At 52.4% G+C, this 18208-nt stretch overlaps 1 protein-coding gene across 1 annotated transcript; it reads left to right on the top strand.

Moving 5' to 3' along the window:
- The first annotated feature begins 3087 nt into the window (after positions 1–3087).
- ODF3L2 (outer dense fiber of sperm tails 3 like 2) lies at positions 3088–16137 on the top strand. Its single transcript, XM_038771811.1, is given in 9 exon segments — positions 3088–3168; positions 5252–5363; positions 7411–7540; positions 7934–8004; positions 8744–8879; positions 11055–11149; positions 11703–12172; positions 13815–13994; positions 16084–16137. Coding segments are annotated over 9 exon segments (1329 nt in total).
- Positions 16138–18208: the final 2071 nt, after the last annotated feature.

Raw genomic sequence — 18208 nt, 5'->3', positions numbered from 1 at the left:
CTATTGTGTGACCTCGGGCAACTCATTTTACCCTTGAGAAGCAGGGTGGCCTAGGGGATAGAGCAAAGGCTTGGGAGTCAGAAGGACCTGGGTTCTAATCCTGGCTCTGCCACTTGTTTGCTGTGTGACCTGTGTGATGATACCCAAATCTACATCTCCAGCCCTGATCACTCTCCCTCTCTGCAGTCTCACATTTCTTTCTACCTTCAAGACATCTCTACTTGGATGTTCTGCCATCACCTCAAACTCAACATGTTTAAAACAGAACTCCTTATCTTCCCACCCAAACCCTGCCCTCCCCGTGACTGTCTTACAAGCCCATAGTCTTGGCATTATCCTTGACTCCTCTCATTCAATCCACATGTTCAATCCATCACTAAAACCTGTCAGTTCCACCTTCACAACATGGGTAAATCTGCCCTTTCCTCTCCATCTAAACTGCTACCATATTAATCCTATCACTCATCCTAGCCCTCCTTGATTACTGTATCAGCCTCCTTGCTGACCTCCCGGCCTCCAGTCTCTCCTCACTCCAGTCCATACTTCACTCTGCTGCCAGAGTCATTTTTCTACAAAAATGTTCAGGCCATGTTGTTTCCCTACTCCTCAAATACCTCCAGTGGTTGTCCCTCCACTTCCGCACCAAACAGAAACTCTTTACCATCGGCTTTAAAACACTCAGTCACCTTGCCCCCGCCTTCCTCACCTCACTATTCTCCTTCCACAACCCAGCCCGCACACTTCTGTCCTCTAATGCTAACGTTCTCACTGTACCTCAATCTCATCTATCTCTCCACCAACCTCTCGTCCACATCCTGCCTCTAGCCTGGAACACCCTCCCTCCTCATATCCGACAGATGACTCTCTCCCCCTTCAAAACCTTATTGAAGGCACACCTCCTCCAAGAGGCCTTCCCTGATTAAGCCCTCTTTTCCTTTTCTTCCACTCCCTTCTGTATCACCCTGACTTGCTCCCTTTATTCATCCCCCCTCCCATCCCCAAAGCATTTATGTACTTATCTGTAATTTATTTATAGTAATATCTGTCTCCCCCTCTAGACTGTAAGCTCGTTGTGGGCAGACAATGTGTCTGTTATATTGTTATATTGTACTCTCCCAAGGGCTTAGTATAGTGCTCTGCACACAGTAAGCGCTCAATAAATACAATTGACTGACTGACCGACCGACCTTGGACACGTCACTCGACTTCTCTGTGCCTCGGTTACCTCATCTGAAAATGGGGAATAAGATAGTAAGCCCCATGTGGGACATGGACTGTCTCCAACCTGATTATCTTGTATCTACTCCAGTGCTTAGAACAGTGTCTGGCACATAATAAACGCTTAACAAAAACCATTTAAAAGAACCCCTTTGGGCCTTGGTTTCTCCATCTATAAAATGGGAATAATAAGGCCTGTCTCTCCCTCCCTCCCAGGATGCTATGAGAATGAAATGAGCTAATTAGGGGTAGGCCCTTTGGAAGAATAAAAGTGGCCTCCAAATGGGAGGTGTTATCTGATTGAACAAAGTTGCAGACTGGCAGCAAATCAGGGAGACAGACTTGAAAATGGCACCAGCAGTTGAAAAGGACTGCAGGTGTGAACTGGGACAGTCTATAAATGGGAGGAACTGTTGGTATCTTTTCAGCCACACCTTCACAAACAGATAATGAGTCACTATGGAGAGTATTATTCGCAGATATGAAAGGCAACCGGGGCTATTTTTTTCCCCCTAATAAAAGGTGTCAGTCACGGTTGACTTCCGGGTGTGAGTCTGGCTGGGGAAAAGGGACTGGAATGGGAACTCTCCAAAATACGGAGACCAGAGCCAGGAGTTGTGAACAGCTGTGGGTTGGTGACAGGACAGGGACGGGTAAGGAGGCTTGGTAAAACTCTCCTCTCTGTCCTAATCGTTTTCTAGCCTATAGGTTTGCCTTTCCTGCTCTCTCCTTTCCCTGTAGCGGAATGTTGTTTGAGCATCTATTGCAGTACTTGCTCTCCCTTCCTCTGGGTTTCCAACAGGGGAAAAGAAGAAGCCCCAAATAAAACTCTACGTGACCCTCTCTGCCCCTCATCGGAACTGGAGCAAATCCTGCTAAAAACAAGTGACAGGGTGCCACCCATTTGCATATCATTTCCATAGCATTTGCTTAGAATTTGCGTGTGGGCTGCGTGAAGAAGAACCTGTTTGTTCAGGAAGGGGAACGGAAAAAGGCATTAATAATAATAATGGTACTTTTTAAGCGCTTACTATGTGCCAATCACTGTTCTAAGCCCTGGGGGGTCAGGGGGCATACAAGGTAATCAGGTTGTCCCACGTGGGGCTCACAGTCTTAATCCCCATTTTACAGATGATGGAACTGTGGCACAGAGAAGGTAAGTGACTTGCCCAAAATCACAAAGCTGACAAGTGGCAGAGTGGGGATTAGAACCCATGACCTCTGACTCCCAAGCCCATGCTCTTTCCATTGAGCCACGCTGCTTCCCTTAATGGGGTGAGGGTGCTCATTTTAGGGGAATCTGTACCCCAATTTGGCTTAGCTCTGCAACTGCCATGACTCCAGGATGTACGGAGGAGGGGCTGAATGAGACCTCTGCTCCCAACCCAAACCCACCCTCCCTTGCTCTGATCTTCTGGGCTGGGGGAGGAAGGGGGAAGGTTGGGTGCAAGTTGGACTCACCGACAGGGTGGAGAAGGGCCTTGGATAGATGATGTCTTTATAAAATGGCTTGTAACCTTTCGAAAAGCGAAGCGGCATGTTATCCGGGCCGGAAAGGATACTCTACTCCCCCTCCCCTTGTGTCTCATTAACTAGGAATGTCAGGATCCTCACCATCACTCCAGGACCAAATTACCTGAATTTCCGGCGGAACACAAAATGGTGTGTTTTAGAGTGGAGCTGGGGGTTTGACGGCGGGGGGAGTGGGGGGAAGCACAATCAGTTGGGTCATTCTCTGTGTAGGGAGGAAGAGCTCAGATCTTTGGAGTTTGAGATTCCAAAGTCCCCACTCCCCCTAATCACCTCGGCACACAGATGAGCTTTCCACATGACCAACCAGGCAGTAAGGGCAGCCAGTTTTGTGCCCACATGCCTCCCCTGTACCTGGTGCCCTTTTCCCCTCAGTTTATCTCTCTACTGTTCATGCCTGCCTTGCCTTTCTTCCAGCCGGTATCTTAGACATCCTCATTTAGCTGCTGGAGATGTGTCTCTAAAAGGGTGCTTCTGCTCCCCACCCCCTCTTTTTTTTAAAAAAAGAAAAGGTATTTGCTAAGCACTTATTATGTGTCTAGCACTGTTTGAAGCGCTGGGATAGATATTAGGTAATCAGGTTGGTCACAGTCTATTGAATCCCCATTTTTTACAGTTGAGGAAACTGAGGCAGAGAGAATAATAATAATAATAGTGGTATTTGTTTACTATGTGCCAAGCACTGTTCTAAACACTGGGGTAGACACAAGGTAATCAGGTCAGACACAGTCCCTGTCCCACATGGGGCTCACCGTCTTAATCCCCATTTTACAAATGAAGTAACTGAGGCCCAGAGAAGTGAAATGACTTGCCCAAGATCACACAGCAGACATGTGGCAGAGACAGAATTAGAACCCAGGTCCTCTGACTCCTGGGCCCAGGCTCTTTGCTCTAGGGCTCACTGCCCTTCCCCTCTCCTCCTGCTACCCCTGCCCCACCATCCTGACTACTTTGAGTCTGTGTTCTGAGCTCCCAGAAGGGAGAGTATGGTAGCAGGCTCTGTTCCTATGGGCATCCGGACAGGCATTGGTTCCTACAACCCTGGACAGTCCCCAGCTCCCCCTGGGAATTTGGTTTAGTCCAGGGCACCACTCTGGATCTATGCCTCGATCTCATTTATCTCGCAGCCGACCCCTTGCCCCACATCCTGCCCCTGGGCAGGAATGCCCTCCCTCCTCAACATCTGAAAGACAATCTCTCCCCCCTTCAAAGCCTTATTGAAGGCACATCTCCTACAGGAGGCCTTCCCTGACTAAGTTCCCCCTTTCCTCTTCCCCAACTCCCTTCTGCAATGCTCTGATTTGCTCCCTTTGTTCTTCCCCCCTCCCAGCCCCACGGCACTTAGGTACATATCTGTAATTTATTTATTTATATTAATATCTGTCTCCCCTCTCCTCTAGACTGTAAGTTCGTTGTGGGCAGGGAATGTGTTTATTGTTGTATTGTACTCTCCCAAGTGCTTAGTACAGTGCTCTGCCCACAGTAAGCACTCAATAAATATGATTGAATGCATAAATGAAAGTGAAAGGAGGACCTCAAATTCTTCAGAGGATGGGGAGAGTCCGATCACCCCAGCCTCCCCACAGTCCATGGGAATCAAATCAAATCCAGAAGCTGATCAAAACAGATCCAGATGCAGTGTGGTCTAAGTGGAATGAGCACGGGCCTGGGAGCCAGAGGACCTAGGTTCTAATCCAGCTCTTTCACATGCCTGCTGTGTGACCTTGGGCAAGTCACTTCACTTCTCTGGGCCTCAGTTACCTCATCCGTAAAATGGGGATTCAATCAATCAATCAATCAATCAATCAATTGTATTTATTGAGCGCTTACTGTGTGCAGAGCACTGTACTAAGCACTTGGGAAGTACAAGTAGGCGACATATAGAGACAGTCCCTACCCAACAGTGGGCTCACAGTCTAGAAGGGGGGAACCAGTTCATTACCAGTTCTCCTTCCTACTTTGATTGTGAACCTGTGTGGAACAGGGGCTGTCTGTCCTGATAATCTTGTATCTTCCCCAGAGCTGAGAACAGCCCTCTGCACATAGGGGGGACCAGTTCATCACCAGTTCTCCTTCCTACTTAGATTGTGAGTCTGTGTGGAACAGGGGCTGTCTGTCCTGATAATCTTGTATCTTCCCCAGCGCTGAGAACAGCCCTCTGCACATAGTAAGCATCTACCAACTCCGTTGAACTGTACTCTCCCAAGCACTTAGCACGGTGCTCTGTACACTGTAAGTGCTCAGTAAATACCGATGACGAAGAACAAATACTGCAATTATTATTATCATCATTATTATTATCCCGACCCCTACTTTCCCCCGAGTCAGAGCTTGGAACCAGATTGGCCCGGACCTGTATCCAGTCAGTTTGGGCCCTTTCCAGCCCTCCGAGTATAATTATGGCTAAGTCTTCCCAGCTCCCAGCGGGGCAAGGAAGAGGGCTGCTCCCTTCCCAGCTTCCAGGGGAAAAGGATCCTTTTCCTCCCTCCGATCCCGAATTAAGGATGGGGCCCCCCGCCAGGGGGCGCTGTCGCTCAGAGGGAAGCCTCCGGCGGGCCGAGTCATTCAGGTCAATTATTTCGCTTTGCGCGACCAGGGCCCGGTCCTTGAATTCGGTTGGATGTGGGTCACCTGGTGGGATTGTTCCCCGCAACCTATGCCGAGCCCCAGCACGATCGCATCCGCTGGGTTGTGTCATCACTGACTCACTCCCGGCGGGCTGGGAGGCATCACTGACCTGTGAGAGCGTGGGGTGCTTTGATTAATTCAGGAGGGCTCTGCCTCTTGCCTGCTGGGTGACCCGGGGTAATCCACTTAACTTCTCTGTGCCTTCGTGGCCTCATCTGCAAATTGGAGATTCAATACCTGTTCTCCTGCCTACTTAGGCCGTGAGCCCGAGGGTGGACGGTGACCGTGTCTACCCTGATTATCTTGTTTATACCCCAGCACTTTGCACGGTGTTTGGCAGATAGCGAGCACTTAACTATTAATGATAGTAAAGTCCTAGGGCAAACAAGCGTCAACCCGCATCCCACAGGGACGAGCCAAGTGGTGGATTCTGAGGTCACGGGCCTGGCAAATTGGGGTAGGGACTGAGATAGAGAACAGCCAGGGGAAAAGAAGAGGGGAGGGGAGAGGAGCCCCCACTGTGAGTCCTGGTATAAGGCGACCAGTAGTCACTTCAAAGGTATTTATGGGATATGTACATATCCATAATTTAATTATTTATTTTAATGTCTGTCTCCCCCTCTAGCCTGTAAGTTCCTTGTGGGCCGGGAACATGTCTACAAACTCTGCTGCAGTGTACTCTTCCAAGCACTTGGTACACTGCTCTACACACAGTAAGCACTCAATAAATAGGATTGATTCAACAGAAGTTCAAGACACATTTTTTGCCCTCAAAGAGCTTAAACGGAGAAGACAGAGCTCAGAGTGGGATGGTGGGTGGGTGGGCTTAGAAGGGAAGAAAACTAAAGGGGAGGGGCCCAGTGGGAGGCAGAGGGAGGGGAGATGAGAAAGAGGGGAGAACGAGATCAAGGGGAGAGCTAGGGCTGCGGGGGGTAACATCTCCTCTTTCTCCCTCTCTGCCACCGTCTCCTCCTCTGCCCATCATCGGGCCCCCTGATCCTCCACCACTATTGCTACCCAAATGACCTCTCCAGCTCCTCTGCCACCGTTCATGTCAGGAGGACATGGCCATTTGCACCAAGCTTGAAGGTAGGGCACTGAGGGCTTGGTGTGACATTGAACAGGAAAGTGACTTTGTCACCTGCCTGGCCTCAGGGACCTGGGGAAGCGATTTTATCGGGTCTGACCTTGGGTATAGGGGAAGAGAGAGCTGGGAAATGAGCTGCCCAGCTGTTTGAAGATCTGATGCCCAAAAGCCTTGACCTAAGCCAGTGGCTGCTGCCATTTCTGGGTCAGACCCATGGTCCATCCAGCCCAGTCTTCAATCTTGAACTGTGGCAACAGATTGCTTAGAGGAATCCTGTAATGGCCGAGCTACTAGAAGGCGGGGCGGCTCAGGCCTCTTGCCTGGGGACTGTAATCCTGGGCCCTCTGCTGCCTGCCTCTGCCTTTTCCTCTTTCCATCTTTCCACCAATCTAGTGCCCTGGGCTAGTCCTCAGCTGAAAGACTAGTCCAAGGACTATTCATCCTTGGTTTTTGCCTGCCTTTCTGTCTGTCTTATCTCACCCATTAGATTGTAAACTCCTTGAGGGCAGGATATATGTGTTTTACTTGTCTTGACCTCTCCCAAGTGCTTAGTACAGTGCTCTGCACATAGTAGGCACTCATAAATTCCACTGGTTAGTTGATTGATCGAGTGGTGGGATGGGTGTACAAATTTAAGGGGCTAGCACCAGATCCTCAAAACCTTAGGGAAGAGGGTTGGTCCTTCAGGCATCCCCAGACCCCATGACTTCCCTCTTGGCCAGGCCCTGCATTTTCCCCTGGTGTTTGGTCTTAAGTCTGACCCTGCCCCGTTCTGCCCATCCCCCGAAGCAAGCCTCCAGGACACCTGATTCTGCCCTAGAGCAGCCAGCAGACGGGCTGTAACTGGATCTCCCAGAAGGCCTTCTGCCCAGCTCTGTCCTCTGGGTTAGCAGGACTCCTCTAGTCCCCAAGCCACTCGGAGCCACTCACCCCCTCCTCTCCCACAGAAGGGATCCAGTCCCTCTCCTGGGGGAATCTGGACACAAGAGAGTCCCTATGCCACCAAGCCCAACTGGTAGCTGCCTCGGGGGTCACCATGCCCATTTCCATGGCTGCGGTCAGCCTGGGGGGCAGGGGGTGTGTGGCTGGGGGGGTGAGGATGGGAGCTGGGAGCTTGGGGAGAGGGTGGTGGAGATCAGTTTACAGCCTTGTCATGGATGAATCGCTTCCCAGCCTGCCCTGAAGTATCTGGTTCCAGTGTAGCTGCCTGCAGAGAGAAGTGTCCCTGATGCAGCAGAGTCCTGGAGCGGATGGATGGACTGGACTCCGGCTCCCACCCCAGGCTCGACTCCTCTGAAGGGAGCAACCAACAGGGTTGGAGCTCCTAAGACCCTTCCCTATTCCCACCTAGCCAGTGGGAGCTGCTTCCCTTCCTAGGGCTTAAGCTGCCTCTGCTACCCACTCTTCCCCTGCTCTTCCCTGGTGGGCAGGAGCTTTGGACCAGAAAACCTTCCTGGGTTCCCCGAGCAGACCGACCACCATCTTCCAGATGGGTGACAGAGGTCAGAGGAAAACTTCCGTGATCGCTGCCCTCCAGACTGGTAAGTTCTCTGCCAGCGATCTGAGCCCAAACCCTCTTGGGCACCACCTCCTCAACCTTGGGGGCAGCAACATTGCAGGGAAGCAGTGTGACCTAGCGGAAAGAGCCCAAGCCTGGGAGTCAGAGGACCTGGGTTCTCATCCCGGCTCTACCACCTGCCTGTGTGTGAACTTGGGCAAGGCACTTCACTTCTCCATGCCTCAGTTACTGTATCCAACCTGATTAATCTACCCCAGTGCTTAGAACAGGGCTTGGCACATGGTAAGTGCTTAATAAGTACTATAATAATAATAATAATAAATCCTTTCCCTCCCCACCTGAGGTCCCAAGATCCTCCCAGCCCTCTCAGAACTGTGGAATCCCTGGGCTCTTTCCTCCTCTTTCCTCACTAGACTGTGAGCCCATTGTCTAGACTGTGAGCCCGCTGTTGGGTAGGGACTGTTTCTATATGTTGCCGATTTGTACTTCCCAAGCGCTTAGTACAGTGCTCTGCACACAGTAAACGCTCAATAAATACGACTGAATGAATGAATGAATAGGGGAAACATCTCCCCACTCCACCTCCAGACCCCCACGACCTTGTTTCTTTTTCCTCCCTCTGTCCCAAGAGAGAGACCGAGGTCTGAGGCCCAAGATGCTCTCAGCTAAAGGGGGGGAAGGCAGCTGAGCTGGGGTGGAACTCAGGCACCCCACCACCTGCCCCTGGCCCCCCTGTGTTCATGTCCCTGTTCACATTCCAGGTCCTGGACCTGGACGGTACAACTTGCCCTCGACCATTGGCTATGTCAACCACGACTGGACCAAGTGGGCAAGCCCAGCGTACTCCTTTCACCGCCGGCTTAGCAATGGTAGTGAGTCTGCCAGCTCCGGAGCAGGGTGGGCGAAGGGTGGGGGGAAACTATGCCCAGATTCCATCTCCCTGATTAATTAAGCAATCAATCACTCGATTGATGGTATTTTTTGAGTGCCCACTGGGTGCAGAGCACTGTAATAAGCATTTAGAGAAGCAGTGTGGCTCAGTGGAAAGAGCCCGGACTTGGGAGTCAGAGGTCATGGGTTCTAATTCCGGCTCTGCCAGCTGTGTGACTTTGGGCAAGTCACTTCACTTCTCTGGGCCTCAGTTTCCCCAATGGGGATGAAGACTGTGAGCCCCACGTGGGACAACCTGATTACCTTGTATCTCCCCCAGTGCTTAGAACAGTGCTTGGCACGTAGTAAGCGCTTAACAAATACCAAAATTATTATTAATATTATTAGGAGAATCCAATACCACAGAGTTGGTAGAAACAATCCCTGCCCTCAAGGAGCTTCCATATCCTCCCAACCCCCAATCTGGCTCCATCACTGAACCCAGACCTCACCCTTGGGGCTGTTGTTTGATCAATCCCTGGGCCTTTGTTCCCATTTTGTGAGAAGCAGCATGCCCTAGTGGATAGAACATGGGCCTGGAAGCCAGAGGACCTGGGTTCTAATCCCAGCTCCACTATTTTTCTGCTGTGTGACCTTGGGCAAGTCTCCTAACTTCTCTGTGCCTCAATTCCCTCATCTGCAAAATGGGGATTAAGACCGTGAGCCTCTTGTGGGACATGAAGTATGTCCAACCTGATTAGCTTGTATCTACCCCCAGGGCTTAATACAGTGCCTGGTACATAGTAAGTGCTTAATAAATATTATTAAAAAAAGGGTCATGGATGAGCTGAAAGCACTGGGAGGGAGGGTTGGGGTTCTAGACTGTAAACTCCTTGTGGGCAGGGAATGTGTACTCTCCCAAGGATTTACTAATAATAATAATGATGATGATGGTATATGTGCCAAGCACTGTTCTAAGCGCTGAGGTAGATACAAAGTAATCAGGTTGTCCCACATGGGGCTCACAGTCTTAATCCCCATTTTACAGATGAGGTAACTGAGGCACAGAGAAGTTAAGTGACTTGCCCAAAGTCACAAAGCTGACAAGTGGTGGAGCCAGAATTAGAACCCACGACCTCTGGCTCATAAGCCCATGCTCTTTCCAGTAAGCCATGCTGCTCTGCACACAGTAAATGCTCAATAAATACAATTGATGGGGCCACGGGTATGGAAATGTCCAGGCCCAGCTCCGAGTGGGTGGAGATGGAGCTCAGATTCTTACCCAAGGGATGGGAGGCCACAGTCCATCTTCTGGCTCAGCTGTGCTCACCAGCTGGGCTCTGAAGGGAGGCTGGAGAGGGTTAACCTTTCCATCACTCTCATCAGTTGGTAATTGCTCCTTAGACACTTCTGATGGACTCTCCCTTCCATTAAAGTGATCAAAGCAGAGTGAAGGGATGAATCAGAGGATCTTCTGTGAGTGGGGAGAAGCCCCAGCTGGCTTCTTGGCAGAGGGTGGGGGGAAGGGCTGGTGCTGATATAGGTGAGGATTAGAGCCCCTTCCTGTCTCGACTCTCAACTTCTCCTCTTTGTAGCAAATGGGTGCCCACGGTAAGTGCCACACCTACTCCACCCCCAGCTTGGCTCTGTAGGGGGGTCACAACCTTCTGATGGTCTGAGTCTGGGGGGCAGCATCAACTAAATATCTCTCCCAACACTTTCTGCTTTCTCTGGAATCTCCATGGTCACCCAACCCTCCAGCCTCCTTCCCTTCTTCCTCCTCCTTCCTGATCCTGCCCAAAGCTGGTGCCTCCCCCCACCAACCTGCCTACAGGCCCCCAGCCCTGGGCTGGTCTGGGCACTGAATAAGACTGTAAGCCCCTAGTGGGCAGGGAACATGTCTACCAACTCTTTGTACTCTCCCAAGTACTATAGTGCTCCTCACACAATAAGCACCCAATAAAGACCAGTGATTGACTGCAGATGGACCTAGGGGTACCTGCCCAGTGGAACCCAAACCAGATTAGGTTCCCCCTTGCTACAGGTGATGGCCCAAAACTGGTAGTGGGGGCAGGGGGGGTTCTACAGCCCTTGTAGGTCTCTAACTAGGGAAAGCTGGGGCTGGGGAGTCCAGGGTCCAACTGGGAGCTGACCCCTGGCTCTGCATACTGGGCCTCTGCTTTCCTGTCTCTCTCTGTCCAGCCCAGGGCCCTGCTACTTTGTGGAACCGCAAATCACCCGTTTTGGCCGGAGCAGTGGTCCAGCCTACTCCATGCTGGCGCGGGCCAAACCAAGGGGTAAGTAGGCTGCTGGTGCTCCCTAGGGTGCCCAACTTCTTCTCAGCCTAGGGTCCTCCTTCTCCTTCTCATCATCATCGTGGCTGTCTCGAGTGTCCACAGAGGCCAGACCACTGCTCTAGATGCTGGGGGTATCTGGTGGCTAATGGGCCGAGTCCCTGCACTCAGGGAGCTCCCATTCTGGTATGGAACTTTGGAAGTTCTGAAAGGGGATGAGTTTGGAGAAGAAGAGTGAGGAAGGCCTTCCTAGAGGGAGAATGGCAGGTGCAACGGAGAGCCGAGTGTGCCAGCTGGTGAGCAGGGGTGTGGCAGCATTTAGTAGAGGACACTGCAACAGAGTTGATAGACACATTCCCTGTCCACAAGGAGCTTATTGAGGTAGGGACCGTCTCTATATGTTGCTGACTTGTACTTCCCAAGCGCTTAGTACAGTGCTCTGCACATAGTAAGCACTCAATAAATACGATTGATGATGATGATATGTACTTAAGTGCTGTGGGGCTGGGAGTGGGGATGAATAAAGGGAGCAAATCCACTCCCTGCATCCCCACAGGTCTGGAGCAGACGCCTGGTGCAGGTTCATACAGCCCTGAGAAAGTGGCCCCCGCCATCCGGCCAACACCCCCATCCTTCACCATGGGCTCCCGGACCCGCTATCGCCAGGTGGACCCCGTCCCGGCCTCCAGTCGCTACACCCTCCCAGCCCTATTGGGTTCCCGGCTGGCCACCAAACCCTCCAGCCCCAGCTACACCATTTCTGGCTGAACCCCAAAGGGCAGCTTCTCAGAAGACCTGTCCCGATCTCCCGGCCCGGGCCAGTACAACAGCACGGACCCCAATACCTACCTGAGGCGTCGGCCAGCCTTCTCCATGCTCAGTCGTCGCAGCATCTCCCCGGCGATGTTCCAGGCCCCGGGTCCCGGGGCCCACAACCCCGAACGGGTGACTGTTCACAGAGCCCGGGCCCCTGCCTATTCCCTGGGTATCCGCCACTCGGAATTCATCAACCCCCTCATAGTGGAAGTCTGTCCCTGATCCTGGTGGCTGGTGGGCCAGAGGCTTTCCATGGACCACTGGCCTCTCCCCTTTCTGCACTTGCCGGGGTGGGGTGGGGGAAGGGGGAGTGGTCCCTGCGGCTAGAGAACTGGGATCAGATGAGGGCGAGGTGCAGTGGGAGCTGGAAGAGAGCATACCATGCTAGGAAGCAGAACTCTTGCGAAGGTTGTGCCCTGCCTCGCTGTGCCTCAATTTCCCCATGTGTGAAATGGGCAGAATAATCAGATCCTCTCCTCTGCCTCCAACCTCCCCAGCCCCCCCACTCCAAGGGGTTGGGAAAAGAAAGGAAGCTGCCCATGGCCTGAAGATCCCCAGGGTTGTTCTCAAGCAGTCCGGGGCAGGGGAGAGTCAGCTCTTTCCAGCTTCTTGAAATTGAAGCCTCACCTAGCACCCTTCTCTCCCTGCCCCTACCCCAAGAACTCCAATCCCCCCAGCCTGGATCAAGAGAGAGTGTCACAGAGACAAAGGCCAAGTCCTTCCCCAGGATTCCAGGCAGGAGGGCAGGGACCTTTTGCTTGGCTCTGCTCAGATTAGTACACAACCATTCCCCTGCTTGTTATTTCACTAGAAATAACCCCAACTGACCCTCTACTCCTTCGCCCCTCACCACTGGCATGTCCCTCTCCCTCCTCCCCCATCCCATCCCTATCCCCCTGCCCCCCCCAACTCTTCCGACTCAGGTCAGGGCCCAGGAAGTTGCCTCATTAGTAGCATCACTTCTCAGCTGTCTGAGATGGGCCCTGGTGCAAGCCACGTGGCCTGGGAGAGGCAGGATGACCCATTTAAGAATGGCTCCTACTGACACCCCTCCCCAGAGTGATTTATTCTCTAGAACACTGGGCCTTCTTGGTTTTCCCCAAACTCCAAGTCCAGTTCTCCATTCCTTCCAAGGCATCTACTAACTGTTTCCCATTCCTCTTTCAGCCCTCTCCTGGCTCCCGCCTCCCCTCCACTGGGTTGGGGGCGGTGGGGGAGCTGTGACCTTTCTGAAAAACCACAGCAGCCATCCGTTTCACCATTGGCTGAGACCGCCCTCCTGTACACACGCTCCCCTCGTCTGCTCAAGGTCTTGATCTCAGCATTGCTGATCCCATTCCCCATCCCCCCCCACCAAAAAAAACTGTAGGAGACCGACGAGTAGGCCGAAGATGACCAGAGTGGGCTGGACTCCATCAGGGGGCAGGGGGCTGCCCTGCTCCCTCCTTCTTTCCCCTGGCCCTTCCCCCCCAACCCGACCAGCTTCCTGGGCCCCAGACACCCACTGCCACAAGAGGAAGAAGAAAAAGGAGGAGGAGGAGACTAAGAAATAAATTGTGATGAGCATAATAGTCAATAAATAATAAATCGCCAGCCCCTTGATGAAGATGGTGTCACACTACCCATCGTAGAGACTGTAAAACGGAGTCCTGGAGAGGAGAGATGGCTCCTGTGCTGGGGCTGAGCTTTCTTCTCAACCCTTGCAGATCTGTGCAGCTCTGTGCTCATCTGTGACTGCCTTGAGAAGAGGGGTGGAGAGGGGTTGGGCTCAGGGTGTTGGTGGAGATTGAATATTTTAATCTTTACTTCATGCCTTTTCACACTGGACTTTGCCCTCTCTCCATCATTCCAGGGGGCCAGAGAAGAAGAGACCCTGCCTGCAATCCCCCTGCCCACTGTCTTCAGCACATTTCTGAGCAGCTTTTGGCCACCCCTGGCTCATGATGAGCCCTCCGTTGGCTGCTGCCCCCCTGTTGGAGATGAGCAGAAATGTGACCTTCCAGGCTTCCCGTCCCCATTCTTCTCCAGCATGGTGATGGGAATGGGGTGTTTGGCAGGAGCTTCTTTCCACCCCTCCCCTTCTTCTCTAGACACCCAACCTACTGGATAGAGCCTGGGAGTCAGAAGGACCTGGGTTCTAATCCTAGCTCCCCTACTTGTCTGCTCTGTGGTCTTGGACAAATCACTTCACTTCCCCGTGCCTCAGTTAACTCATCTGTAAAAATGGCCATTAAGACTGTTAGCCCCATGTGGGACAGGGACTGCATCCAACCTGATTAGCTTGTATTTACCCCAGTGCTTAGTAAAGTGCCTGGCACATAGTAAGCGCTTAACAAATGTCACGAAAAAAAAAGTCAGCTTTGTGGGTGTGTAGCCACAGCCAGCAGTGGTGAGGGTTAGGGCGGGGGTCTCTATTTGCCGCGGGGGAGGTAACTGTCTCCCTCCCCCGGCCTTCTGCCACCACCCCAACCCTTCTGCCCCCTCAATCTCCCACCACCCATCTGTCATCCCAAAGGATGCCTCCCCCTTCACCTCTCACCCCCGACCCCAAGTTGTGTCTCACGAGCTTGGCGGAGGCTGGTTGAAAGCTGAGCGCCTAGAGGAAGTGGTATCCTGACAGCTTCTCTTGCTGATATTATGCAGAGCCCAGGAAGACGAGGCTGCAGAGCCAGATGAGGGGGCCGGGGAGTTGGGGTGGGGGGGCAGCTGGGGAACAAGGTGCTGGAGGCCAGCGGCTGAGAACAGGTAGGTTCTAGGGTCACCTCTGACTCCACCTGGGTGACCTTTGAGGACGAGGGGCTGGGGTGAGACCCATTATGGAGGGTGGGTGGTATCACGGGTCACCACTCAGGACCCCGGGCCGTGATACTTGCCCCTGCTCTTGGGAGTTAAGTGGGATCCTGCCTTAGCAGACCCCAGCTTGCCTCTGCCCCTCCCTCTTCCTTTTCCTCCTCTGCTCTGTTCAACTGGCAGCAAAAGAGAGTTGGGTGAGACAAGAGAAAGTATCTTCACTCTGAGGGATTCAACACTAGATCAGACTTTGGAGAGATTATGGAGTCTCCCCTCTGAGAATCTTTAAGAAAACACAGGAACCCCCAGCCCCAACTCTGACCGGACACTCAACCAGGCATCGTTCCCCCACACATAAATAATATTGTTGCTGATTTAGGGGCTGGATCTCTTGACCTCTTCAGATTCCTTCCATTTCTAGATTACTAGGAATTTTCTCTTCATCCCATTCAAAACGAATCCTCATAATTACTGTATTTGTTCAGCATGTATTATGTGCCAAGAGCTGGGGTAGATACAGGATAATTAGGTCAGACCCAGTGCCTGTCCCACAAGGGGCTCCCAGTCTAAGGGGGAGTAAGAACTTCCCCTAGACTGTATGCTTATTGTGAGCAGCGAACATGTCTAGCGACTTTGTTGCACTGTCCTCTCCCAAGCATTTTTAGTACAGTGCTCTGCACACAGTATGCACTCAATAAATACCATCGATCGATTGATTGATTGAAAGACTCCAAGGTCATCTATGCTCTCTCGTGCCAGAGGAGTTGGAGAGATTTTGAATCCGCACCCTGGATTGCAGGAGGAGAAAATGGAGAGGGGAAAGAGGCCAAGAGGTTGAGAGCGGGGGAGGTGGGGAAAATGGGTCAGGAAGCTGAGAGAGAGACTTATGTCTCTCTGCCTTAGGGATAAGGATGGGGGCAGGGGCTGTTGGCTAGGAGTCTCCTGAAGCAGACCAACCCCATCTGAACAGTTCCCTTGCCCTATTCTCCAGCTGGGCTTTGTTGTCATTCCTGCCCTCAGAAAGCAGCTAAGAGCTGCTTTAGGGAGAGAGCAGAGTAGTCGAGTGGGATGGGAGTGGGGTTCAGACATCTGTGTTTCCTCTCCCTGCTTCCACCAGGGACTCTGCAGCCTGTTGCTGGCTCAGACTTCATTCAGGGAGACAGTTTCACCATGCTGGTGCACCCCTGAGAGACCATGTGGCCCCTAATGCTAAATGCTTTGATGGGCAGAGAGGGGGGGCTAGGCCTCTTGGTGCGGAGGAGGTTGTAAGGAAAGGCGGGGGCAGGGGGAGGCCAGTCGGATTTCTGCCTCCGCCTGGAACCTGCTTTGAGATCCTGGAGGATCAAAGATCAAAGGATCAAGTGGGTGACCTGAGGCTTCCTTAAGGGAAGGGACGGGTCTGTTGGGGCTTCCTCAGGGAGTTCCAATCAGCCAATCGAGGGGATTTATGGAGTGCTTACTATGTGCAGAGCACTGTACTAAGCGCTTGGGCGAGTTCCACAGGCAGTGCTGCTGGGCCATCTGCTCCTGGGCCCCTTGGTATTGCAGGGAGGGATGCTGTCCCTGGTGCTGCTATGGAAGGAATCAGAGAAGCCCTGTCTTCTGCAGTCCCATGGGAGAATAATAATAATAATAATAATGGCATTTGTTAAACACTTACTATGTGCAAAGCACTGTTCTAAGCGCTGGGGGGGATACAAGGTGATCACGTTGTCCCTCGTGGGGCTCACAATCTTAATCCTCATTTTACAGATGCGGTAACTGAGGCTCAGAGAAGTGAAGTGACTTGCCCAAGGTCACACAGCAGACATGTGGTGGAGCCGGGATTCGGACCCATGACTTCGGACTCCAAAGCCCGTGCTCTTTCCACTGAGCCACGCTGCTTCTCCCAGGAGGCAGTAGTTTCCACCGCACCGCCCTACTTTTGCCTTCTCCAGCACTGCTGGTGTCTGCTATGTCGATCAATGGTATTTCTTGAGCACTGATGGTGTGCAGAGCACTGTACTAAGCATTGGGAGAGCCCAGTCCAATAGAGTTGGTAGACCCTGTCCCCACCCTCAAGGAGCTTACAGTCTAATGCTCAAGCTGGAGAAGCCCTGGCACCACTCAGAGGCCCTGTGGCTAGAGGCTAGGGGAGAGGCAGGAGTGCAGTACACAGGGAGTGTCTGAGGGCAAAGACAGTTTTCTCCTTGTCACCTGTCCACAAGATGAGCCCTGAGCCTCCCGCCACCATGACCGCCACCATCATGAGTATCGTCACCACAATTGACCAGGCGCCTACTATATGCAGAACACTATACTAGGTGCTTGGGGGACAGACAGAAGGCAAGTCGTGATCCCTGCCCACAAGGAGCTTAAATTTAATGTGGCTAGAAATGCAGGTATTTTTGCGGTGGACCAGGGTGGGGAATGTTCCAGATGCACAGGCACCCTCTGGGGAAAGCTGGGAGGGAAGTGGGATCCTGTTATTATTATCAAGTCCCGTCGAGTCGTTTCTGATTCATAGCGACTCTATGGATGTATTTTCTCCAGAATGTCCTATCTTCTGCCATAATCCGTAACCTTGCTAACAGTTCTTCCGTTATCATTTTTATGGTTTCTATCCATCAAGCTGCTGGTCTGCCTCTTCCACGTTTTCCTTGGACTTTTTGTAGCATTAATATCTTCTCCAGAGAACTGGAATGTCCCCTGGGACCAGGTTTTCCCAGGTGCACCTCCAGGGTGCCCAACTTGGGTGATCTGAATCCTACTGAGCCTAGTGCTCCAAGTGGGACACGAAGGTGTCAGCCAGTCAGTCGATCGAATTTATTGAGCACTTACTGTGTGCAGAGCACTGTACTAAGAGCTTGGGAGAGTACAATACAACAATAGACAGACACATTCCCTGCCCACAGTGAGCTTACAGGTGGGGATGCAGGAGTGAAAAATGGGGACACCTATCCATCCAAATCCATAGATCCACAGAGATCCATGACCAGTGCCTTGGGCCAGTCCCAGAACACATGTAACTCCTAATCCTGGTGCTGGTCCTCCCAGCTTTGCTCAGTGTCCCCTCCTCCCTCTTCCCTTTTTGGCTTCCATCGAACCCTCTGTTCCTCCTGCCTCTCCTTCCTTCCAACCTCTTTCCTCTCCCCACCCCAGCCTAGGCTTTCTCATGCTATTTCACAAGCAGGCCTGAGTATGGAGCTGTGCCATCCCAGCAGGCAGCAGAGAATGTGATCTTACTCCCCTGATTTATTGATCTGGCTGAGAGCAATCCCAGTCTCTCTCATCCTCTACTCTCTCTCCTCTGGCTTTCACCCCCACCTCCGACGAGTGGGACCTAGGGCCCCTTATACAAAAAGCCTCCCTCCCCGCTCTCTAGCCTGAGCGGGAGCCCCGGGGTGGGGAAATGGGAGAGGGAGGGCCTACCAAGGCCCAAATCTTGGGTGGGGGAGGGGTCCGGGAGGGGAAAGG

This window comes from Tachyglossus aculeatus, chromosome X1 (assembly GCF_015852505.1).
Source record: "Tachyglossus aculeatus isolate mTacAcu1 chromosome X1, mTacAcu1.pri, whole genome shotgun sequence".
In the NCBI taxonomy this organism is placed as follows: Eukaryota; Metazoa; Chordata; class Mammalia; order Monotremata; family Tachyglossidae; genus Tachyglossus; species Tachyglossus aculeatus.
Note: the sequence above shows the minus strand (reverse complement) of the source record. Positions and strands in the feature narration are given on the sequence as shown.